The sequence below is a fragment of the Coregonus lavaretus genome (assembly GCF_964263955.1).
Source record: "Coregonus lavaretus genome assembly, contig: HAP1_SCAFFOLD_376, whole genome shotgun sequence".
Taxonomy (NCBI): Eukaryota; Metazoa; Chordata; class Actinopteri; order Salmoniformes; family Salmonidae; genus Coregonus; species Coregonus lavaretus.
The window spans coordinates 186,325-210,722 of record NW_028156104.1 but is presented as its reverse complement, the minus strand read 5'-3'; the positions used below and the strand labels follow the sequence as shown (position 1 = coordinate 210,722).

Below are 24,398 nucleotides of genomic sequence, written 5' to 3'. Positions count from 1 at the left end.
CCCTACCCTCTCTCAGCTGGTCTCCTGTCCTGTCTCCACATTACATAACCCCTACCCTCTCTCAGCTGGTCTCCTGTCCTGTCCTATCTCCACATTACATAACCCCTACCCTCTCTCAGCTGGTCTCCTGTCCTGTCTCTTCTCCACATTACATAACCCCTACCCTCTCTCAGCTGGTCTCCTGTCCTGTCCTATCTCCACATTACATAACCCCTACCCTCTCTCAGCTGGTCTCCTGTCCTGTCTCTTCTCCACATTACATAACCCCTACCCTCTCTCAGCTGGTCTCCTGTCCTGTCTCTTCTCCACATTACATAACCCCTACTCTCTCTCAGCTGGTCTCCTGTCCTGTCTCTTCTCCACATTACATAACCCCTACCCTCTCTCAGCTGGTCTCCTGTCCTATCTCCACATTACATAACCCCTACCCTCTCTCAGCTGGTCTCCTGTCCTGTCTCTTCTCCACATTACATAACCCCTACCCTCTCTCAGCTGGTCTCCTGTCCTGTCTCTTCTCCACATTACATAACCCCTACCCTCTCTCAGCTGGTCTCCTGTCCTGTCTCTTCTCCACATTACATAACCCCTACCCTCTCTCAGCTGGTCTCCTGTCCTATCTCCACATTACATAACCCCTACCCTCTCTCAGCTGGTCTCCTGTCCTGTCTCTTCTCCACATTACATAACCCCTACCCTCTCTCAGCTGGTCTCCTGTCCTGTCTCCACATTACATAACCCCTACCCTCTCTCAGCTGGTCTCCTGTCCTATCTCCACATAACATAACCCCTACCCTCTCTCAGCTGGTCTCCTGTCCTATCTCCACATTACATAACCCCTACCCTCTCTCAGCTGGTCTCCTGTCCTGTCTCTTCTCCACATTACATAACCCCTACCCTCTCTCAGCTGGTCTCCTGTCCTATCTCCACATTACATAACCCCTACCCTCTCTCAGCTGGTCTCCTGTCCTGTCTCCACATTACATAACCCCTACCCTCTCTCAGCTGGTCTCCTGTGCTGTCTCTTCTCCACATTACATAACCCCTACCCTCTCTCAGCTGGTCTCCTGTCCTGTCCTATCTCCACATTACATAACCCCTACCCTCTCTCAGCTGGTCTCCTGTCCTATCTCCACATTACATAACCCCTACCCTCTCTCAGCTGGTCTCCTGTCCTATCTCCACATTACATAACCCCTACCCTCTCTCAGCTGGTCTCCTGTCCTGTCCTATCTCCACATTACATAACCCCTACCCTCTCTCAGCTGGTCTCCTGTCCTGTCCTATCTCCACATTACATAACCCCTACCCTCTCTCAGCTGGTCTCCTGTCCTGTCCTATCTCCACATTACATAACCCCTACCCTCTCTCAGCTGGTCTCCTGTCCTGTCTCTTCTCCACATTACATAACCCCTACCCTCTCTCAGCTGGTCTCCTGTCCTGTCTCTTCTCCACATTACATAACCCCTACTCTCTCTCAGCTGGTCTCCTGTCCTGTCTCTTCTCCACATTACATAACCCCTACCCTCTCTCAGCTGGTCTCCTGTCCTATCTCCACATTACATAACCCCTACCCTCTCTCAGCTGGTCTCCTGTCCTGTCTCTTCTCCACATTACATAACCCCTACCCTCTCTCAGCTGGTCTCCTGTCCTGTCTCTTCTCCACATTACATAACCCCTACCCTCTCTCAGCTGGTCTCCTGTCCTGTCTCTTCTCCACATTACATAACCCCTACCCTCTCTCAGCTGGTCTCCTGTCCTGTCTCTTCTCCACATTACATAACCCCTACCCTCTCTCAGCTGGTCTCCTGTCCTGTCTCCACATTACATAACCCCTACCCTCTCTCAGCTGGTCTCCTGTCCTATCTCCACATAACATAACCCCTACCCTCTCTCAGCTGGTCTCCTGTCCTATCTCCACATTACATAACCCCTACCCTCTCTCAGCTGGTCTCCTGTCCTGTCCTATCTCCACATTACATAACCCCTACCCTCTCTCAGCTGGTCTCCTGTCCTATCTCCACATTACATAACCCCTACCCTCTCTCAGCTGGTCTCCTGTCCTATCTCCACATTACATAACCCCTACCCTCTCTCAGCTGGTCTCCTGTCCTGTCCTATCTCCACATTACATAACCCCTACCCTCTCTCAGCTGGTCTCCTGTCCTGTCCTATCTCCACATTACATAACCCCTACCCTCTCTCAGCTGGTCTCCTGTCCTGTCCTATCTCCACATTACATAACCCCTACCCTCTCTCAGCTGGTCTCCTGTCCTGTCCTATCTCCACATTACATAACCCCTACCCTCTCTCAGCTGGTCTCCTGTCCTGTCCTATCTCCACATTACATAACCCCTACCCTCTCTCAGCTGGTCTCCTGTCCTGTCTCCACATTACATAACCCCTACCCTCTCTCAGCTGGTCTCCTGTCCTGTCTCTTCTCCACATTACATAACCCCTACCCTCTCTCAGCTGGTCTCCTGTCCTATCTCCACATGACATAACCCCTACCCTCTCTCAGCTGGTCTCCTGTCCTGTCCTATCTCCACATTACATAACCCCTACCCTCTCTCAGCTGGTCTCCTGTCCTGTCCTATCTCCACATTACATAACCCCTACCCTCTTTCAGCTGGTGTCCTGTCCTGTCCTATCTCCACATTACATAACCCCTACCTTCTCTCAGCTGGTCTCCTGTCCTATCTCTTCTCCACATTAAATAACCCATATTTTCTCTCAGCTGGTCTCCTGTCCTGTCTCTTCTCCACATTACATAACTCCTACCCTCTCTCAGCTGGTCTCCTGTCCTATCTCCACATTACATAACCCCTACCTTCTCTCAGCTGGTCTCCTGTCCTATCTCTTCTCCACATTACATAACCCATACCCTCTCTCAGCTGGTCTCCTGTCCTGTCTCTTCTCCACATTACATAACTCCTACCCTCTCTCAGCTGGTCTCCTGTCCTATCTCCACATTACATAACCCCTACCCTCTCTCAGCTGGTCTCCTGTCCTATCTCCACATTACATAACCCCTACCCTCTCTCAGCTGGTCTCCTGTCCTGTCTCTTCTCCACATTACATAACCCCTACCCTCTCTCAGCTGGTCTCCTGTCCTGTCTCTTCTCCACATTACATAACCCCTACCCTCTCTCAGCTGGTCTCCTGTCCTATCTCCACATTACATAACCCCTACCCTCTCTCAGCTGGTCTCCTGTCCTGTCTCCTCTCCACATTACATAACCCCTACCCTCTCTCAGCTGGTCTCCTGTCCTATCTCCACATTACATAACCCCTACCCTCTCTCAGCTGTTCTCCTGTCCTATCTCCACATTACATAACCCCTACCCTCTCTCAGCTGGTCTCCTGTCCTATCTCCACATTACATAACCCCTACCCTCTCTCAGCTGGTCTCCTGTCCTGTCTCTTCTCCACATTACATAACCCATACCCTCTCTCAGCTGGTCTCCTGTCCTGTCTCCACATTACATAACCCCTACCCTCTCTCAGCTGGTCTCCTGTCCTGTCTCCACATTACATAACCCCTACCCTCTCTCAGCTGGTCTCCTGTCCTGTCCTATCTCCACATTACATAACCCCTACCCTCTCTCAGCTGGTCTCCTGTCCTGTCTCTTCTCCACATTACATAACCCCTACCCTCTCTCAGCTGGTCTCCTGTCCTGTCCTATCTCCACATTACATAACCCCTACCCTCTCTCAGCTGGTCTCCTGTCCTGTCTCTTCTCCACATTACATAACCCCTACCCTCTCTCAGCTGGTCTCCTTTCCTATCTCCACATTACATAACCCCTACCCTCTCTCAGCTGGTCTCCTGTCCTGTCTCTTCTCCACATTACATAACCCCTACCCTCTCTCAGCTGGTCTCCTGTCCTGTCTCTTCTCCACATTACATAACCCCTACCCTCTCTCAGCTGGTCTCCTGTCCTGTCTCCACATTACATAACCCCTACCCTCTCTCAGCTGGTCTCCTGTCCTGTCTCCACATTACATAACCCCTACCCTCTCTCAGCTGGTCTCCTGTCCTATCTCCACATTACATAACCCCTACCCTCTCTCAGCTGGTCTCCTGTCCTATCTCCACATTACATAACCCCTACCCTCTCTCAGCTGGTCTCCTGTCCTGTCTCTTCTCCACATTACATAACCCCTACCCTCTCTCAGCTGGTCTCCTGTCCTATCTCCACATTACATAACCCCTACCCTCTCTCAGCTGGTCTCCTGTCCTATCTCCACATTACATAACCCCTACCCTCTCTCAGCTGGTCTCCTGTCCTGTCCTATCTCCACATTACATAACCCCTACCCTCTCTCAGCTGGTCTCCTGTCCTATCTCCACATTACATAACCCCTACCCTCTCTCAGCTGGTCTCCTGTCCTGTCTCCACATTACATAACCCCTACCCTCTCTCAGCTGGTCTCCTGTCCTATCTCCACATTACATAACCCCTACCCTCTCTCAGCTGGTCTCCTGTCCTGTCTCTTCTCCACATTACATAACCCCTACCCTCTCTCAGCTGGTCTCCTGTCCTGTCCTATCTCCACATTACATAACCCCTACCCTCTCTCAGCTGGTCTCCTGTCCTGTCTCTTCTCCACATTACATAACCCCTACCCTCTCTCAGCTGGTCTCCTGTCCTGTCTCCACATTACATAACCCCTACCCTCTCTCAGCTGGTCTCCTGTCCTGTCTTACTATCTTACTTCAGTTGTGTTTATAATCACTGTTGTTGTTCTATGTTTCTATGTTATTCTGTCATTAAAATGAATTTTGAGATGATCTTGAGCCAAATCAAGAGCTCATCAGATAACCTTTGTTGTGTTAGGCAGTGTGTTGTGTTATGCAGTTTGTTGTATTAGGCAGTTTGTTGTGTTAGGCAGTTTGTTGTGTTAGGCAGTTTGTTGTGTTATGCAGTTTGTTGTATTAGGCAGTTTGTTGTGTTAGGCAGTGTGTTGTGTTAGGCAGTGTGTTGTGTTATGCAGTTTGTTGTATTAGGCAGTTTGTTGTATTAGGCAGTTTGTTGTGTTAGGCAGTTTGTTGTGTTAGGCAGTGTGTTGTATTAGGCAGTTTGTTGTGTTAGGCAGTGTGTTGTGTTAGGCAGTGTGTTGTATTAGGCAGTTTGTTGTATTAGGCAGTTTGTTGTGTTAGGCAGTTTGTTGTGTTAGGCAGTTTGTTGTGTTAGGCAGTGTGTTGTATTAGGCAGTGTGTTGTATTAGGCAGTTTGTTGTGTTAGGCAGTGTGTTGTGTTAGGCAGTGTGTTGTGTTAGGCAGTTTGTTGTGTTAGGCAGTTTGTTGTGTTAGGCAGTTTTTTTGTATTAGGCAGTTTGTTGTATTAGGCAGTTTGTTGTGTTAGGCAGTGTGTTGTATTAGGCAGTGTGTTGTGTTAGGCAGTGTGTTGTGTTAGGCAGTTTGTTGTGTTAGGCAGTTTGTTGTGTTAGGCAGTTTGTTGTATTAGGCAGTTTTTTTGTATTAGGCAGTTTGTTGTATTAGGCTGTTACAACCGTATCGCTACACCTAGTAGATCACAGTTTCCTTCCTGTCTCCTCCTGTCCAGGTGGATGTGACATGGTTCTATATGAACTGTCTGTCTGATACGTGTGGCTGTAGTCGTGGTGGGGACTGTGAGTGTTTCTGTACCAGCGTAGCAGCCTACGCCCACCGATGCTGTCACCAGGGTGTCACCGTGGACTGGAGATCCCCGTCGATCTGCCGTAAGTCTGGGGCTACGAGCGGGCAATGAGTGGCCAACGGGCAGGCACTGGGCACACTACCCGTTGAATGGGTGGTATGGGAGTTTGTGGGACCATCTGAAATGGCACTCTGTTTTCATATGTAATTAACTACTTTTGGACAGTTTATTATTTAATTCCACTAACGACTCTTTCTGTTTGTATTTGCAGCCTACGATTGTGAATACTACAACAAAGGTACATACATAATCTTATCTCAAAGTCTTCCTATTTGTCATCAAATCAAATTTCTCCAAGACGATGTTTGATTTCCATAGAATCATATCAATGACTGAACCTTGGAAGTTCGTTGTGCATTGTCCTTAGAATTTGCTGCAAACATTTCGTCGTGATACATTTTGTAAGGCATTTCATTGCTAAACCACATGGGGGCGCAGTGTCTGCACAGATCTGGAGCCCATCGTAGACGTCAGCCAAAACAGCGAAGGGATTCCTCATAACAGTGTTCCTTCTCCTCTGTCTTGTAGTTCTGGGTAAAGGCCCCTACAGGCTGGTGACCTACAGGGAGAGGGACACGGTGCTGGCAGCCAACAGGTCCGGTGGGACAGTGTTCCCTACGTTAGGAAACCCTACTGCGGCTGGTCTCCTGTCCCTCTTCATGATGACCCCTGGGCTCAGCAGAGCACGTCCACACGGTGAGCAACACAGAGGAAGCAGAGCAACGTCACATCAGTCTAATGTCCATGTCCAACATCATTTCACTACATTCATAACACTTTCTAACACTCTGCATTCCTAGCCTTCCTCCTACTCCAAGGTCCATTCATTAAAAACCTTCCAGTCCCTATCCACTGGTCTAATGAAGTCTTCCAGTCCCTATCCACTGGTCTAATGAAGTCATCCAGTCCCTATCCACTGGTCTAATGAAGTCTTCCAGTCCCTATCCACTGGTCTAATGAAGTCATCCAGTCCCTATCCACTGGTCTAATGAAGTCATCCAGTCCCTATCCACTGGTCTAATGAAGTCATCCAGTCCCTATCCACTGGTCTAATGAAGTCATCCAGTCCCTATCCACTGGTCTAATGAAGTCATCCAGTCCCTTTCCACTGGTCTAATGAAGTCATCCAGTCCCTATCCTCTGGTCTAATGAAGTCATCCAGTCCCTATCCTCTGGTCTAATGAAGTCTTCCAGTCCCTATCCACTGGTTTAATGAAGTCATCCAGTCCCTATCCTCTGGTCTAATGAAGTCTTCCAGTCCCTATCCACTGGTCTAATGAAGTCATCCAGTCCCTATCCACTGGTCTAACGAAGCCTCACAGTCCCTATCCACTGGTCTAATGAAGTCTTCCAGTCCCTATCCTCTGGTCTAATGAAGTCATTCAGTCCCTATCCTCTGGTCTAATGAAGTCATCCAGTCCCTATCCACTGGTCTAATGAAGTCATCCAGTCCCTATCCTCTGGTCTAATGAAGTCATCCAGTCCCTATCCTCTGGTCTAATGAAGTCATCCAGTCCATATCCTCTGGTCTAATGAAGTCATCCAGTCCCTATCCTCTGGTCTAATGAAGTCTTCCAGTCCCTATCCACTGGTCTAATGAAGTCTTCCAGTCCCTATCCTCTGGTCTAATGAAGTCTTCCAGTCCCTATCCACTGGTCTAATGAAGCCATCCAGTCCCTATCCACTGGTCTAATGAAGCCTCCCAGTCCCTATCCTCTGGTCTAATGGAGTCATCCAGTCCCTATCCTCTGGTCTAATGAAGTCTTCCAGTCCCTATCCTCTGGTCTAATGAAGTCTTCCAGTCCCTATCCAATGGTCTAATGAAGCCTCCCAGTCCCTTTCCACTGGTCTAATGAAGTCATCCAGTCCCTATCCACTGGTATAATGAAGCCTCCCAGTCCCTATCCACTGGTATAATGAAGCCTCCCAGTCCCTATCCACTGGTATAATGAAGTCTTCCAGTCCCTTTCCACTGGTTTAATGAAGTCATCCAGTCCCTATCCACTGGTATAATGAAGTCTTCCTGTCCTGCTATTCTGAATCCCCTTAGTTCCCTTTGTTGATAGGCCCTACTAATGTCAATAAGACAAGTCGTCCTTCACTGTTTGGACTGTGTTTGGAGCGAGGCTCTTTTCCCAGTGAAAACAGTGATTGTAGAGATGCCCTCACGTTGACTCTGGAAGGAAGACAGACCGAGGATCAGCTTCCCAAATGCAAATACAGCAACCTGAGTCTCAGTCACTGATCATGCTGTAGTGATGGCTAGTCAGGCTGTAGTGATGGCTAGTCAGGCTGTAGTGATGGCTAGTCAGGCTGTAGTGATGGCTAGTCAGGCTGTACTGATGGCTAGTCAGGCTGTACTGATGGCTAGTCAGGCTGTACTGATGGCTAGTCAGGCTGTACTGATGGCTAGTCAGGCTTTAGAGATGGCTAGTCAGGCTGTACTGATGGCTAGTCAGGCTGTAGTGATGACTAGTCAGGCTGTAGTGATGGCTAGTCAGGCTGTAGTGATGGCTAGTCAGGCTTTAGAGATGGCTAGTCAGGCTGTACTGATGGCTAGTCAGACTGTAGTGATGCTAGTCAGGCTGTAGTGATGGCTAGTCAGGGTTTAGAGATGGCTGGTCAGGCTGTACTGATGGTTAGTCAGGCTGTAGTGATGGCTGGTCAGGCTGTAGTGATGGCTAGTCAGGCTGTAGTGATGGCTAGTCAGGCTGTACTGATTACTAGTCAGGCTGTACTGATGGCTAGTCAGGCTGTACTGATTACTAGTCAGACTGTACTGGTGGCTAGTCAGGCTGTACTGATGGCTAGTCAGGCTGTACTGATGGCTAGTCAGGCTGTAGTGATGGCTAGTCAGGCTGTAGTGATGGCTAGTCAGGCTTTAGAGATGGCTAGTCAGGCTGTACTGATGGCTAGTCAGGCTGTAGTAATGACTGGTCAGGCTGTAGTGATGGCTAGTCAAGCTGTAGTGATGGCTATTCAGGCTGTACTGATGGCTAGTCAGGCTGTAGTGATGGCTAGTCAGGCTGTACTGATGGCTAGTCAGGCTGTACTGATTACTAGTCAGGCTGTACTGATGGCTAGTCAGGCTGTAGTGATGGCTAGTCAGGCTGTACTGATGGCTAGTCAGGCTTTAGTGATGGCTAGTCAGTCTGTAGTGATGGCTAGTCAAGCTGGACTGATGGCTAGTCCAGCTGTAGTGATGGCTAGTCAAGCTGGACTGATGGCTAGTCAGGCTTTAGAGATGGCTAGTCAGGCTGTACTGATGGCTAGTCAGGCTGTAGTGATGGATGGTCAGGCTGTAGTGATGGCTAGTCAGTCTGTAGTGAATGGTAGTCAGGCTGTAGTGATGACTAGTCAAGCTGTAGTGATGGCTAGTCAGACTGTAGTGATGGCTAGTCAGACTGTAGTCATGGCTAGTCAGACTGTAGTGATGGCTATTCAGCCTGTAGTGATAGCTAGTCAGTCTGTAGTGATGGCTAGTCAGACTGTAGTGATGGCTATTCAGCCTGTAGTGATGGCTAGTCAGGCTATACTGATGGCTAGTCAGACTGTAGTGATGGCTAGTCAGGCTGTACTGATGGCTAGTCAGGCTGTAGTGATGGCTAGTCAGACTGTAGTGATGGCTAGTCAGGCTGTACTGATGGCTAGTCAGGCTGTAGTGATGGCTAGTCAGGCTGGAGTGATGGCTAGTCAGGCTGTAGTGATGGCTAGTCAGACTGTAGTGATGGCTAGTCAGGCTATACTGATGGCTAGTCAGACTGTAGTGATGGCTAGTCAGACTGTAGTGATGGCTAGTCAGACTGTAGTGATGGCTAGTCAGACTGTAGTGATGGCTAGTCAGACTGTAGTGATGGCTAGTCAGACTGTAGTGATGGCTAGTCAGACTGTAGTGATGGCTAGTCAGGCTGTAGTGATGGCTAGTCAGACTGTAGTGATGGCTGGTCAGGCTGTAGTGATGGCTGGTCAGACTGTAGTGATGGCTAGTCAGGCTGTAGTGATGGCTAGTCAGGCTGTAGTGATGGCTAGTCAGACTGTAGTGATGGCTAGTCAGACTGTAGTGATGGCTAGTCAGGCTGTAGTGATGGCTAGTCAGGCTATACTGATGGCTAGTCAGACTGTAGTGATGGCTAGTCAGGCTGTACTGATGGCTAGTCAGGCTGTAGTGATGGCTAGTCAGACTGTACTGATGGCTAGTCAGGCTGTAGTGATGGCTAGTCAGGCTGTAGTGATGGCTAGTCAGACTGTAGTGATGGCTAGTCAGGCTATACTGATGGCTAGTCAGACTGTAGTGATGGCTAGTCAGACTGTAGTGATGGCTAGTCAGGCTGTAGTGATGGCTAGTCAGACTGTAGTGATGGCTGGTCAGGCTGTAGTGATGGCTAGTCAGACTGTAGTGATGGCTAGTCAGGCTGTAGTGATGGCTAGTCAGACTGTAGTGATGGCTAGTCAGACTGTAGTAATGGCTAGTCAGGCTGTAGTGATGGCTAGTCAGACTGTAGTGATGGCTGGTCAGGCTGTAGTGATGGCTAGTCAGACTGTAGTGATGGCTAGTCAGACTGTAGTGATGGCTAGTCAGACTGTAGTGATGGGTAGTCAGGCTGCAGTGATGGCTAGTCAGGCTGTAGTGATGGCTAGTCAGACTGTAGTGATGGCTGGTCAGGCTGCAGTGATGGCTAGTCAGACTGTAGTGATGGCTGGTCAGGCTGCAGTGATGGCTAGTCAGGCTGTAGTGATGGCTAGTCAGGCTGCAGTGATGGCTAGTCAGACTGTAGTGATGGGTAGTCAGACTGTAGTGATGGCTGGTCAGGCTGCAGTGATGGCTAGTCAGGCTGTAGTGATGGCTAGTCAGCCTGCCAGCAGTGTTAGCTAGCCTAGACTGTTTTAGCTAGCCTAGTGTTCTACAGTTATCTGACCACTAACGTGCTAGCCTGACCTGGGTCACATACTGTACATGTCACCCAGGTGTAAAGAGCTCAAATTGTTTATTTAACCTTTATTTAACCAGAAAATAACCTTGATGTTGAGGTTCCTAAATTGGTGATCAACTTATCCACTAGACACGTCCCTGGTGTCGTTCGAGGCGTCCGACCGACCTAACTACTTCCTGGCAGTGGACAGCAGCGGCCATGTTACGCTGACCAAGTGGAAGGAGAGTGAAGCATTCTGGGACGCGGCTACCTTCACGCTTCACCGTGACACCTGGATCCAGGGTTATGATTCTCTGGAGGCTTTCGCCAGGCCGGGATTCTTCCTCCACTTCATGCTGTCCTGGGTTCACCTCATGAAGTACAAACACACCGACGGATTCCGCAAAGCCACGCTCTTCAAACTGACAGGTATGTGGGATGGATGGGAGGTCTGGGAAGGTTACATGGGAAGGGAAAGGAAGAGCTATGTAAAGGTAAAGTTAAAGGTTTTCTTCTCAAAGGTGATTACATTTATTCAGACCAATACACACCGTGTATTTTGATATGAGTACTTAAAACAGACACTTGTGACCATCTAATGGTCTTATGGTCTTCTATCATCTTTTGGTCCAGCTCTTGGAGCGTTTGCCATGTTATGCTTGTGTCCCCCAATGCAACCCAATACTTACTGTATGTATCAGAGATGGCTGACAGCTGAGGTCCAGAGACAAAGACTTTCAGTTTGGAGTTTAGGCTACTAACCCCCTGGTCTTAACCCCCTGCTGCAGCCCCTCCACCCGTCCAACCCCCACAACCCTCTAACCATGGCCCCACCAGCGTGCGTACGCCTCGGTTTGTAAAAACACCCATTTAGCCCGTTAATGGGCTCTTTGTGCGGGCAGCCATGTTTTGCATTGCACTGTAATGGCAAGCCCCTGCAGCTGTCGCCCGGCACACTCCCACCTCGGAACAGAACGACAGATTTTGTCAGTGGCGAGTGGTGAGTGGCTGATGTGTGCCTTTAATCACAGACATGTTGAGATGTGGAGGGATGGAGGGGTGGAAGGGCGGCGTGTTAGGGCCCCCCAGACCAGGGCCCCCCCAGACCAGGGCCCCCCCAGGCCAGGGCCCCCCCAGACCAGGGCCCCCCCAGACCAGGGCCCCCCAGACCAGGGCCCCCCCAGACCAGGGCCCCCCAGACCAGGACCCCCCAGACCAGGGCCCCCCCAGGCCAGGGCCCCCCAGACCAGGGCCCCCCCAGACCAGGGCCCCCCCAGACCAGGGCCCCCCCAGACCAGGGCCCCCCAGACCAGGGCCCCCCAGACCAGGGCCCCCCCAGGCCAGGGCCCCCCAGACCAGGGCCCCCCCAGACCAGGGCCCCCCAGACCAGGGCCCCCCAGACCAGGGCCCCCCAGACCAGGGCCCCCCAGGCCCACGGCTGTTCCAAAACAAAGATCGACCAGCCCTTCCAGTATACTGCTTCCAGAGAAGGGGCTTTGCCCTGGGTAATGCCCAGGGTCGGAGTCATCAACTGGGGGGAAGGGAGAACAGAGAGGGGGTGGTCAGATACTAGGCAAGGGTGGTTTTTATTTGAACAACTTCACCATTTGGGGAGTATTTCTGTTCATAATCTGGTAGAGTGATTTGTGAATCATAGTTCAGGTCCAAATGTATGGTTAGAATTGGTGAGGTCTAGAGAGGCCTGCTCTCTTTCTGTCTCCACAGCTGGGCTGCTGCTCCTGATGCAGGCTGGGTAAATACTGGAGCTAAAAATATGTCAGCCATTTGTTTTAGGAGCATAGCAGAGTCCACACAGGCTGGCAGATAGGGTTTCTCTCTGACAGCAGTGGATGCCGGACATAGTCGACCAGGAGTGGTCCAGAAGGGTTAGGCAGAGTCCAGACGATAGTCGACCAGGAGTGGTCCAGAAGGGTTAGGCAGAGTCCAGACTATAGTCGACCAGGAGAGGTCCAGAGGGGTTAGGCAGAGTCCAGACGATAGTTGACCAGGAGAGGTCCAGAGGGGTTAGGCAGAGTCCAGACGATAGTCGACCAGGAGAGGTCCAGAGGGGTTAGGCAGAGTCCAGACGATAGTCGACCAGGAGAGGTCCAGAGGGATTAGGCAGAGTCCAGACGATAGTCGACCAGGAGAGGTCCAGAGGGGTTAGGCAGAGTCCAGACGATAGTCGACCAGGAGAGGTCCAGAGGGGTTAGGCAGAGTCCAGACGATAGTCGATCAGGAGAAGTCCAGAGGGATTAGGCAGAGTCCAGATGATAGTCGACCAGGAGAGGTCCAGAGGGATTAGGCAGAGTCCAGACGATAGTCGACCAGGAGAGGTCCAGAGGGATTAGGCAGAGTCCAGACGATAGTCGACCAGGAGAGGTCCAGAGGGGTTAGGCAGAGTCCAGACGATAGTCGACCAGGAGAGGTCCAGAGGGGTTAGGCAGAGTCCAGACGATAGTCAACCAGGAGAGGTCCAGAGGGGTTAGGCAGAGTCCAGACGATAGTCGACCAGGAGAGGTCCAGAGGGGTTAGGCAGAGTCCAGACGATAGTCGACCAGGAGAGGTCCAGAGGGATTAGGCAGAGTCCAGACGATAGTCGATCAGGAGAAGTCCAGAGGGATTAGGCAGAGTCCAGACGATAGTCGACCAGGAGAAGTCCATGGGGGTTAGGCAGAGTCCAGACGATCGCCTCGGGGGTTCGATAGCCCCTTCTTCCCCTGTCACTAGTGGAGACCTGAAGGGAGGATCAGGAGGTCGAACTACAAGCCCCTGTATTCAGTGAAACATGGTTATAGTATTATAGAAGATGCAGTATCTACTGTCAGACTGCCTAGAACTCAACTCACTTCATTTCCACTCTCTTTACTATGACATTCACAAACACAAGTATACTTATTTCCATATTTCATACTCTGTTGGTGTGCTACTGGTTTGAAGCAGAGGATCAGAGTAACAGTAAATTATTGATGGTGTAACATTTACCAACACACGCACACACACACACATACATCCATACAATTGTGCAACACTTTATGTAAAGTGTGTATTTTCCCTCAGGCCCTGGTCCAGACACCCCTACGGGTCCTAAGTGCCAGTGGAGGTATGAGTCGTGTGTCAGCCCCTGCTTCAGGACCTGCAGTGACCCCTCTGGAGGGGCATGTGTCACCATTCCAAAGTAAGGCAGCACAAAGTGACACTACGAGTGCCTCCTAAATGACACCATATTCTGTATGTAGTGCACTACTTTAGGCCAGGGCCCTCTGGTCAAAAGTAGTGCACTATATAGGGGATAGGGTGCCAGGGCCCTCTGGTCAAAAGTAGTGCACTATATAGGGGATAGGGTGCCGTTTGGGATGCAGACTACACTATCATAGACAGGGGCTAAACCTTCCCTAACAGCATGTGAATGTGAAGCCTCCAGCTCTATTGTGTAATCAGTTAGCCAGCCAACCAGCCAGTCAGCCAACCAGTCAGTCAGTCAGCCAGTCAGCCAGTCAGCCAACCAGTCAATCAGTCAGTCAGCCAGCCAGCTAGCCAGTCAGCCAGCCAGCCAGTTAGCCAGTCAGCCAACCAGTCAATCAGTCAGTCAGCCAGCCAGTTAGCCAGTCAGCCAACCAGTCAATCAGTCAGTCAGCCAGCCAGCTAGTCAGTCAGCCAGTCAGCCAGTCAGCCAGTCAGCCAACCAGTCAATCAGTCAGTCAGCCAGCCAGTTAGCCAGCCAGTCAGTCAGTCAGCCAACCAGCCAACCAGTCAGCCAACCAGCCAGCCAGCCAGCCAGCCAGCCAGCCAGCCAGCCAGCCAACCAGTCAGTCAGTCAGCAAGCCAGTCAGCCAGCCAACCAGCCAGTTAGCCAGCCAGCCAGTCAGCCAGCCAGCCAGCCAGTCAGCCAGCCAACCAGCCAGTTAGCCAGCCAACCAGCCAGTCAGTCAGTCAGCCAACCAGCCAGCCAACCAGCCAGCCAGCCAGCCAGCCAGCCAGCCAGCCAGCCAACCAGTCAGTCAGTCAGTCAGCCAGCCAGCCAGCCAACCAGCCAGTTAGCCAGCCAACCAGCCAGCCAGTCAGCCAGCCAACCAGCCAGTTAGCCAGCCAACCAGCCAGCCAGTCAGTCAGTCAGTCAGCTACAGTATAAACAATACTCTGAGATATTTGTTTTGCAGTAATCTGATATCTTCCACAGATTTTAATACATCACTCAGAATAGTATTACTCTTTTGTAAATGTTTTATTGTAGGACATACTGAAAAGACAGGTTTACATATTCACATAGAATACATTTGTTCTAACAACACCAACAAAGACAATATCAAAACATATCATATTTATCACAACTACTCTATATCTGTCCATCTGTCCATCTGTCACAACAATTGTGTTTCTACACTTTTAGAAAACAAAAGTGCTATCTAGGACCTAAAAGGGTTATGGAGCTGTCCTATGGGGTTCTCCTATGGGGTTCTCCTGTGGGGTTCTCCTATGGGGTTCTCCTGTGGGGTTATCCTATGGGGCTGTCCTATGGGGTTGTCATATGGGGCTGTCCTATGGGGTTCTCCTATGGGGTTCTCCTATGGGGTTCTCCTATGGGGCTGTCCTATGGGGTTCTCCTATGGGGTTCTATGGGGCTGTCCTATGGGGTTCTCCTATGGGGCTGTCCTATGGGGCTGTCCTATGGGGTTCTCCTATGGGGTTCTATGGGGCTTTCCTATGGGGCTGTCCTATGGGGGTTCTCCTATGGGGTTCTCCAATGGGGTTGTCCTATGGGGTTCTTCTATGGGGTTCTCCTATGGGGTTCTATGTGGCTGTCCTATTGGGTTCTCCTATGGGGCTGTCCTATGGGGCTGTCCTATGGGGTTCTCCTATGGGGTTCTATGGGGCTTTCCTATGGGGCTGTCCTATGGGGCTTCTCCTATGGGGTTCTCCAATGGGGCTGTCCTATGGGGCTTCTCCTATGGGGTTCTCCAATGGGGTTCTCTTATGGGTTTCTCCTATGGGGCCAAAGAACCCGTTTGGAACCCTTGTTTCTATACACTGTAAATGAAATGTGATGCTACTGTATAGAGAGTTGCTGGCAGTAGTTTTCAGAGCTGTGTGTTTCTCTATAGAGTGGAGGGATGTCTGCCTCTGTGTCCTGGTCACATGGTGCTGGATGAGGTCACTCAGAGATGTGTCCATGTTGAAGACTGTGAGTATCAGTATCTTTTCTGATTCTCTTCTGATTATTTTCTTGTTTCATCTCGTCTCGCTCTGCTTTTCTCTCCTCTCCTCTCCTCTCCTCTCCTCTCCTCTCATCTCATCTCATCTCATCTCCTCTCCTCTCCTCTCCTCTCCTCTCCTCTCCTCTCCTCTCCTCTCCTCTCCTCTCCTCTCCTCTCCTCTCCTCTCCTCTCCTCATATTAGGGGTTTTGTAAAGTGTTGTGGGACAGATACAAATATATTTAGATTTAGAGGATATCCTTGTTTTTAGAAAGGAGTCAACAACCCACTCATACATGTCACATGAAACATACCCCGTGCACGTGTTATTGGGCTTACCTCAAGATCTCTGAATACATAACAAGATAATTACAGTATCGTATCACATTTCTGAGACGCTGAGATATTCACAACTAACATCTGTTTAATCAAGATCAACAATCTAGTCTACCATCAACATGAGCCATGAGCCATGAGCTGTGTGGTTGAACAACTCTAGTTTACCATCAACATGAGCCATGTGCTGTGTGGTTGAAGTTTGGCCACAGGGGAGGAATGGATCACTCTCCTTCTGCTACTCTCTCTCTCTCTCTCTCTCTCTCTCTCTCTCTCTCTCTCTCTCTCTCTCTCTCTCTCTCTCTCTCTCTCTCTCTCTCTCTCTCTCTCTCTCTCTCTCTCTCTCTCTCTCTCTCTCTCTCTCTCTCTCTCTCTCTCTCTCTCTCTCTCCTGTTCTCTCTCCCCTCTCATCCCCCTCTCTATTTCCCCTAGGCCAGCAGCAGTGGTTATCTAACAGTTGTTTCATTGTTTGTGCTCTAGGCATTAAGCCACCAGTTGCTGTGCAGCCCATCACTACGGTCAGTAGCGTTGAGTCATCACCTGCAGCTGTCACTCCTTCAGCCACCACAACCACCACCACTACAACCACCACTACCAGCAGCCCGGCTAGCCCTGGCCTCTCCACGGCACGCTCCACCCCCTCCCCCAGCACCCCGGGTCCCCCTGGCCCCCTCACCACCACCTCCATTCAGCCTCCCTACACCACCACCCCTTCAGGCACAGGCCCCACCACTGCAGCCACCACCACCACTCGTACTGTTTCAACTTCTGCTTTGGATGCTCTGACCACCTCTGCTAAGGTACCGACCACAGTGACTGATAAGGTGGTTCCACCCAGCACCTCTTCATCAGCCGTACCGACTCCAGAGGGGACCAGCGCAGCAGCAACACCCCCAACTCCATCCCTGGCCACTACAGTGAGACCTGAGGTGGTGGAGGGGGCGGAGGTTGTATCTACAGTGAAGACATCTCCAGCCTTACCCTCCACTACAGTAGGCAGCACAGAGAGGACGAGCGGGGCCCCCGGCTCCACTCTCAGCCCCGTAGGCCCCAGCACAGAGAGGACCAGCCAGGTCCCCTTCTCTATCACAGCTTTGTTCTGGCTCACGTCCTCCACCACCAGGCCCTCTCTACGCCCAGGGCCTTCAGACACCACATTCACCAGCCCCCCTCCATCCACTGTCATGGGCCCCTGGATAAGCTCCACCGTGGGGCCTACTCAGACCAGCACCCTGCCTGCAATACCAGTCACCCCCACCAGGGTGACCACCAAGGCCACCACACGTCCAGGAGACACGGTGGCTCCAGTCTCAACCACCTCTAGTCCACGGCCAACCACAGTCTCAGAGACACCCAGGGACACAGCTAGGACTACAGCCAGGACTACAGCCAGGACTACAGCCTCTATAACCACCCCTGGTGCACCCACAGAGACAAGCACAAAACCTGTAACTGTGGAGACAACGGAGCCAACAACAACCGAAGCCCTCCCTCCTGGTGCATCGACTACAGCCGTTACCATAGTACCCTCTCTCTCACCGACCTCCACCGTTCACACCGTAACAACAACACCACCACCAGAACCCACTTCAAAACACACCACATTATCAACCTCACCAGTCACCCCTTTCACTACCCTCGGAACTACACCGTCCATACGCCCAGAGACAACACCACCACTCGTCTCCACGGTAACCACAGAGAAGACCGTTCACACCTCCCCTAAAGAGCTGAGGACATCCACAACTCATGTTCCCGAGCTACCGACTACCACCGCTGTTCCCATGCTGCTAACGACAACAACAATATCAACCGGCCCCACCTCAGAACAGCCGGCAGCAACCAAGAAAACAACGAGAGCACCGGTCTCCACGGCAACAGCGGAACCCTTGGCAACGACCCGTATAACCATGACGACAGCTGTAGTCGCACCTGTGATGATCACAGACACGGTAACAGCAACATCTCAACCGAGAACAACAGCTACGGCCGACACTGAAAGGACCTCCTGGTCCGGCGGTGTTCCAACCACAGAGAGAACCACAGAACACACAACCACAACCGCATACCCAACCAAAGATGTGGACTGGAGACTGACCACTACAACTATTGCCGGTCCCCCGACCGTACGAACCACAACAACTCAACCCATCCCACCAGAAATCTCTGGTACGACCACCAAACCTCCAGAGGCTGTGGTAACGACCACAGAGTCCACCCAGACCACACTCTCCATCTCGCCTTCCATCTCGACCACAGAGTCCACCCAGACCACCCTCTCCATCTCGCCTTCCATCTCGACCACAGAGTCCACCCAGACCACCTTCACCTCTCCATCCGTCTCGACCACAACAGGAGCAGTGGTCCCAACCACAACCTCAACCACATCACCTGTATCACCGGTTTCACCAACAGAGACCACCACGACCGTGCCAGGAACACCAGTGGCTGTAGGGACCGTAACGACCCAGCCCCCCACCACACTGAAGACCACGGAGCCTTGGAGGCCCCCCCACAGCGAAACCTCCTCCACCCCCTCCATCCCCTCCACTCCTTCTACCCCTATCTCTAGCACAGAGAGGGTAACCACACCTGAGGTCCCAGTGAAACCTGACGTCAGTACAGAACTAGTGGTCTCTCCACACCATGTCATCTCCACTACCACCACTGATGCACGTCACCCTGTTGCTACATCTACGGAGCCAGGCATCACCACAACAACCTCAGTTACCATGACGACCACTGCCAAAACCACCACAGCTCCGGCCGAGACTTCAACCTCCGCAGTTTCAACCTCCAGGACGGAGAGACCTCCTGCGACACCCGAACCCCCAACCGTACCTGGCGTACCTGGGGAACCAGCGTTACCTCTCACCACCACGGTCCCCACAACAACTGTCCCACCTGTACCTGGTGTCCCAGTGACCACTGCCATCAGACCGGTGACCATCCGACCGCTAACAGAGACCACTAGCGTCCCTCCGGATACAGGAAGGGTGGAGGTATCCTCTACCACTGCCACAACAACTACACAAGAACCAACTTCTTCCTGGTCTGGTCCAGTGACCACAACCACCACCTCCTCCGCCTCATTCACGTCAGCCCCCAGACCCACTAGCCACCCAGAGAGAGTCACTACCAGAGTTGTTTCTACTTCTAAAGTGGTCTCCACTACCGCAGCCCCCTCAACGACCAAGACCACCCACAGACCAATGACAACAACACACAGGACAACAACAGGCAGGGTTCCCGTGACGACATCCAGAACCGCCACAACGGTGAGGTCCACCGCCAGACCGAGCACTGATAGGGTAACTGTAGACGCAAGGACTCCGGGAGTTCCGGGGGTTCCGACAGCGACGACCACACCCGGTCCTCCTACAGTCGCTACTCCTAGCCTGGGCACAGCTACCGTCTCAGCGGTTGTTCCGACCACGACCGCTCGTACCACGACCAAACCGGTCACCACTGCCAGAACCACAGAATATGCAGCAGACGTTAGCAGCGCTGCCGGTCCAACCGGCACTGGCACAACCACAACCGCTTCTGTTCCCGTTCCCAGCATGACCGCGGTCCCCACAGGACCCACAGGAGTGACCGCAGAACCATCCACATCCACCACTACTACACCAGAAGGAATAGTACCATCCAGCACCAGAGAGACAGGGGTAACTCCAGCAGCCACTGGGGGCACAACAACAACAACAACAAGGACTCCTTCGCCTGACCTGCTGACCTCTACAGAGGTCTCAGCCACTCCAGGGGTCACACCGAAGGTCACGCCAGAGGTGACAGCAGCTTCCTCAGTCCCCGCCTTGACCCCGACTGCCACCCCGCCCTCCACTACAGAGCCAGAGAGAGTGGACAGCGTAGACACCACTACACCAAAGACTCCATCGCTATCACCAGTGTCCCCGTATACCACATCAGAGACAACCCCGTCACCATCGGTAGTGTCCCCATATACCACGACAGAGCGTGTCGGACCTACGGCAGAGGTTACTACATCCATGGCAGTGTCCTCAACCAGGATGTGTACTGTGAGTATACCAAGTCCTCTCTCCGTTCCTCTCTTCTCCTCTGTCCGTCTAGACGAGAGCTCTTCTCTATGTAGGCTCATCCTTGTAACTATCTGAAAAGTCCAGGCCTCTCTGTAGGCTCTGTCGTCTCAGACTACTAGTGGTCCCTCTGTAGCTCAGCTGGTAGAGCACGGCGCTTGTAACGCCAGGGTAGTGGGTTCGATCCCCGGGACCACCCATACACAAAAATGTATGCACGCACGACTGTAAGTCGCTTTGGATAAAAGCGTCTGCTAAATGGCATATTATTATTATTATTATACTACCCTAGTCGTCTCAGCCTACTACCCTGTTTACTAACTCTCTACAGTCTTCTAACTGCTTGTTCGTACATGGTTTAACTCTCGTGAACGTCTTGATCTTTGTTTTCGTTCAGTAAACTGTATAGCACGTTGTTCAGTCTGTTCCTGTAGTAACTGTTGTTCTTTCCCCTCTCAGCCTCCCTATTCGGAGATCGTAGATGAGTGTACCAAGTACCTCTGTGTGAGCGGCCAGCTGGTCCTATTCAACATGTCCCAGAACTGTCTGTATAACTCCACCCCTCCTAACTGCGGCCTGCTCGGTTTCGCCGTCCTGGTCAACGGGGACAAGTGCTGCCCGCAGTGGGACTGCCCATGTGAGGACAACTGCTAGCCTGCACACATTTACAGGAGCAGACACACACACACACGCCCACCAGTGGAGGCTGGTGGGAGGAGCTATAGGAGGACTCGTTGTAACGGCTGGAATGGAATTAAGGGAAGGGAGGCAAATGTGGTTTCCATGTGTTTGATACCGTTCCATGAATTCCATTCCAGCCGCTACAACGAGCCCGTCCTCCTATAGCTCCTCCCACCAGCCTCCACTGATGCACACACACGCACACACACACACACCCACCCTCCCCGTCAAGCGTTTCTCACTCGTAGTGTCCTGTTTCTCACTGGTGTTGTCCTGTCTCCTCCAGGTCGCTGCTCAGTGTTCCCCGACCTGAACGTGATCACGTTTGATGGTAACAGCGTGGCCATCTACAAGGCCACCTCCTACATCGTGACCCAGCTGCCCAACGAGACCATCAGCATCGTGGTCCAGGAATGCCCCGCTGACTCAGACACGGTGAGGACCAAGGCTACGTTAGGTAACTGTAACCCCGGTGCCCCCAAAATGGCCGCCTCAGAGAAAGTGAGACCATGAAGCTATAGACTTTACAGTAGGTGACTGTAACCCCGGTGCCCCCAAAATGGCCGCCTCAGAGTAAGTGAGGCCATGAAGCTATAGACTTTACAGTAGGTAACTGTAACCCCGGTGCCCCCAAAATGGCCGCCTCAGAGAAAGTGAGGCCATGAAGCTATATACTTTACAGTAGGTAACTGTAATACCGGTGTCCCCAAAATGTCCGCCTCAGACACAGTGAGGCCATATACTGTATCTACAGTACCTTTACAGCAAGTATTTCAGTGGCCATAATACATCAATATGGTGGTGAAGGACATCCTTGTCTTACACCCATATATCATGTAATATTCTCAGGAAATGATCATTATTCATTATTCTTTCACATGTTGAGTAGTTGTATATGACTTTAATCCATTTTATTAGAGATTCTTAAACTTTGTAAATCGAAACACAGAAAGTAATAAGAATGTTTATTTTTCTGTTTCCATCCGAAGCTGCTGTGGAATTTCACCAACCTGTGTCTGGTGGTTTTGAACATTACCCACAAGTCCAACCACCTGGTCATCAACAGACTGCAGCGGAGGGTCAGTCTGTTCCTTTATCTCTTCTTCATCTCTTCCTGTCTCTCTCAGTCTAAATAGCCCTTCATTCACCAATTTAACTATGGACAGAAAGACACATACTAAGTCAATGTAAACCTGGGGCGGTAGGTAGCTTAGTGGTTAAGAGCGTCGTGCCAGTAACCCGAAAGGTCGCTGGTTCTAATCCCCGAGCTGACTAGGTGAAAAATCTGTCGATGTGCCCTTGAGCAAGGCACTTAACCCTAATTGCTCCTGTAAGTCGCTCTAGATAAGAGCGTCTGCTAAATGACGTAAAGAGTTCACCAAAGACCTAACAAGGGATGAGATGTTAATTAACTTGCCATACACAGTAGCATTTCTAGGCCTATCTATTTTAGGAAATGTATTTAGAACTACAGTACCCCTCAACATATAGAATTTTTACATTTCTTTTCTCTCTCTCTCAGCTGTATGTGAACTCGAGGTACGCCAAGCCGAGGTTCAAGAAGTTTGGCTTTGAGATCCTGGACACGGGCAACATGTATCTGATCCGTACGCCAGCGGGCCTGAAACTGCAGTGGTTCCACAGCACGGGCATGATGGTCATCGAGACGGAGAGCTACAACAATAAACTGCCCACCATGGGCCTCTGTGGTATGTGGTATAGTTAGACCTTACCAGGACACTGGCATGTGGCTTACCAGGACACTGGTATGTGGTTTACCAGGACACTGGCATGTGGCTTACCAGGACACTGGCATGTGGCTTACCAGGACACTGGCATGTGGCTTACCAGGACACTGGCATGTGGCTTACCAGGACACTGGCATGTGGCTTACCAGGACACTGGCATGTGGCTTACCAGGACACTGGCATGTGGCTTACCAGGACACTGGCATGTGGCTTACCAGGACACTGGTATGTGGCTTACCAGGACACTGGCATGTGGCTTACCAGGACACTGGCATGTGGCTTACCAGGACACTGGCATGTGGCTTACCAGGACACTGGTATGTGGCTTACCAGGACACTGGTATGTGGCTTACCAGGACACTGGCATCCATTTGAAGTGGAGTGTGGTATGGAGGCTGGTTATAGGCTGCTTCCCAAATGGTACCCTATTCCATATTTATACCACTCATTTTGCCCGGGCCTTGGTCAAAGGTAGTGCACTAGGGACAGGGAGCCATTTGGGATGAAACATAAGACCTCACCTGCTATAACCATTCAGGAATGTTGAGTAGGGGCCTTAGATTGAGAAGGGGCCATAGATAAAGTAGGGGCCATGGATTGAATAGGGTCACTGAGATGTTGTGCGTGTTTCAGAGGTGAACGTGCCATTCCTGAAATAATAACGCTGTTTCATCTTCTGCCCCCCCCCCCACCAGGCCGCTGTGATGGTAACCCAGCCAATGACCTGATGCTGTCCAATGGGACGACAGTCGGGGAGAGCGAGGACCCAGCGGTGTTCATCGACAGCTGGCAGGTCCCCAACACCACTAGTTACATCAGCCACAGCCGGCGCAGAGAAGTCAACTGTTCCACCAGCGACTGTTCCCAGTGCATGGCCATGCTCCGAAACACCTCCTTCAGCCCCTGCCATGCTTTCGTAGGTTCACTGCCTCTCTCTCCCTCATCGTACAGTACCCCCCCCCCCCCCCCCCACCCCAATACAGCACTGTAGATGTTTAAACATGGGAAAAGATGATTGAAAACGTTCTGTTGTGTTTCTTATAATGTACTGCAGGTTCTACCCAGTACGTTCTGTGAGGTGTGGGTCCGTGATGTGGAGTACGTGAACAACCCGTGTGTAGCGCTGGCTGCCTACGTGGCATCTTGTCACAAGTTCAATGTCTGCATCGAGTGGAGGAGCCCAGACTACTGCCGTAAGGACTGGGTTTATTGTACTGCACTAACTGCCAGCATGGCTTCCAAGCACAGTCAGACACATAAAGGCACTTACACTTACAGTATCATGTTTTAATGTCAGTCAATACACTTACAGTATCATGTTTTAATGTCAGTCAATACACTTACAGTATCATGTTTTAATGTCAGTCAATACACTTACAGTGTAATGTTTTAATGTCAGTCAATACACTTACAGTGTAATGTTTTAATGTCAGTCAATACACTTACAGTGTAATGTTTTAATGTCAGTCAATACACTTACAGTATCATGTTTTAATGTCAGTCAATACACTTACAGTATAATGTTTTAATGTCAGTCAATACACTTACAGTATCATATTTTAATGTCAGTCAATACACTTACAGTATCATGTTTTAATGTCAGTCAATACACTTACAGTGTAATGTTTTAATGTCAGTCAATACACTTACAGTGTAATGTTTTAATGTCAGTCAATACACTTACAGTGTAATGTTTTAATGTCAGTCAATACACTTACAGTATCATGTTTTAATGTCAGTCAATACACTTACAGTATAATGTTTTAATGT

The 24,398-nt window shown here is 50.9% G+C and overlaps 1 protein-coding gene across 1 annotated transcript in view; it reads left to right on the top strand.

Moving 5' to 3' along the window:
• The window catches only part of LOC311126842 (otogelin-like), a gene marked incomplete at both ends in the record, with an annotated part of 84,055 nt that overhangs the window by 26,655 nt on the left and 33,002 nt on the right, over nucleotides 1-24,398 (top strand). The window contains 13 exons of the mRNA XM_084200821.1: nucleotides 5,568-5,724; nucleotides 5,914-5,940; nucleotides 6,231-6,398; nucleotides 10,763-11,041; nucleotides 13,673-13,790; nucleotides 15,715-15,794; nucleotides 16,622-20,181; nucleotides 20,659-20,836; nucleotides 21,167-21,315; nucleotides 21,870-21,959; nucleotides 22,403-22,589; nucleotides 23,324-23,544; nucleotides 23,683-23,821. Coding sequence (XP_084056947.1) covers nucleotides 5,568-5,724; nucleotides 5,914-5,940; nucleotides 6,231-6,398; nucleotides 10,763-11,041; nucleotides 13,673-13,790; nucleotides 15,715-15,794; nucleotides 16,622-20,181; nucleotides 20,659-20,836; nucleotides 21,167-21,315; nucleotides 21,870-21,959; nucleotides 22,403-22,589; nucleotides 23,324-23,544; nucleotides 23,683-23,821 — 5,353 coding nt within the window. The remainder of the gene's footprint in view (nucleotides 1-5,567; nucleotides 5,725-5,913; nucleotides 5,941-6,230; nucleotides 6,399-10,762; nucleotides 11,042-13,672; nucleotides 13,791-15,714; nucleotides 15,795-16,621; nucleotides 20,182-20,658; nucleotides 20,837-21,166; nucleotides 21,316-21,869; nucleotides 21,960-22,402; nucleotides 22,590-23,323; nucleotides 23,545-23,682; nucleotides 23,822-24,398) is intronic.